The sequence below is a fragment of the Laccaria bicolor genome, genomic scaffold (assembly GCF_000143565.1).
Source record: "Laccaria bicolor S238N-H82 LACBIscaffold_311 genomic scaffold, whole genome shotgun sequence".
Classification (NCBI taxonomy): Eukaryota; Fungi; Basidiomycota; class Agaricomycetes; order Agaricales; family Hydnangiaceae; genus Laccaria; species Laccaria bicolor.
In genome coordinates this window covers 1-1,310 of record NW_001890167.1, presented here as the reverse complement: position 1 = coordinate 1,310, position 1,310 = coordinate 1, and the positions used below count along the sequence as shown (strand labels likewise).

Here is a 1,310-nt window from a genome sequence, read left to right as displayed (position 1 = left end):
TTGTTATCGCCGCATGACATGTAATATGATCTTGTGTTCGCTTTTGCACCCGGTTCTTTGGGGGGTTAGTGGTGTACGTGGGTAAGCCTCTCTTTCCTTTCCCCTCACATCCTTGCGTCAAATTCTATGGCTTTCAACAAGAGCCGTTACTTGGGCAAGGCTGGGATTGCTATTGGGTCTCCATCGTTGAAGAAGAAAAAGTCCTCGGCTCATACTTGGGCTTCTACAAGTGATTCTAATGCATCATGTCATCCTTATGGGTTGCCAGGCATTCATATCTTACCTAGGCTAGACTTGACCACTCCTCTTGGGTCATTTGTACAGATTCCAGTGCCCACTGGGGCTGATTTGCATGATGCTGCTGCTGCTGCTGCTGAGGATAGTTTATCTGAGTCCTCTGGTGGTGACTCTGAGGATTCTGGTGATGTTTCTGCCAGTGATGTCCTTCAGCCTTTGGTATTTCCTGCAGAGCAAGCTTCCCCAAAGAAGAAGTTAGACAAAAAGTTGGCCTTGTGGAGGAACTGGGCTCTGAAACTGATCCCAGAACTATTGGATCCTTATCTAGGCTTGTTAAGGGAGTCTGAGAATTTGAAAAACATAGATAGAAGGTTACCTCAGTGTTCTTGTGATGGAACTGGGCATAATGAGTGTTATTGCTGTGTTTTTTGAAAGGGAGTGGCTTTTTGGTTAAGATATCTACTTGTAATAACTGAACCCTTCATCCATCTTAGAACTTGTTTCTGTGGAAGTTTGTTCTTGCTCTGCTGTTTTTCAGCTCTTGGCAATGGGTTTGTTTCCTGCCTCACCCCTTCGACCAACATTAGCTGTGGATTTGAATATGCTCGACTTTGTTAATGAGCTTTTTGTTCGTTCACCTCCAAACACTACTGCATGGTGTGACTCACTTGAGGCATTTCTGGGTTCTCGTACATATAAGCTTGAGAGTAGAGATGCCATAAGATGTCGCTTTGGAAATGCACTACAGTGGTATGGCAATCTCATTGCCCAGAAAGAACTTTTGATATCTGGGGTTATAAATGAGGGTCGTCTAAAATACCTTGCAGAGGCTGGGTCTTCACTTGAATCAGATGACATAGATAGGGGAGACCAAAACTATGAACCTCCCCCTTCTTCTAGTCCTACTTCAGTGGCAGATGACACTAGTGATGATTCTCATGAGAGTCAGAATACTACAAATGATGAAACAGATCTTCAGCGTCCAAGTGAATACTTGCGGAAACAGTGCCCACTCTGTTTTGGTGGAGATAATCCACATGACCCAAATTTTATGTAAGTGATGTTGAGATGGT

At 44.0% G+C, this 1,310-nt stretch overlaps 1 protein-coding gene across 1 annotated transcript; it reads left to right on the top strand.

Moving 5' to 3' along the window:
• Nucleotides 1-784: 784 nt before the first annotated feature.
• LACBIDRAFT_306481 (uncharacterized protein) lies at nucleotides 785-1,294 on the top strand (the record flags this gene model as incomplete). The annotated part of the gene is made up of 1 exon (XM_001891054.1): nucleotides 785-1,294. One exon carries the CDS (start codon nucleotides 785-787, stop codon nucleotides 1,292-1,294), a length of 510 nt encoding a protein of 169 aa, XP_001891089.1.
• Between the last annotated feature and the right edge of the window lie 16 nt (nucleotides 1,295-1,310).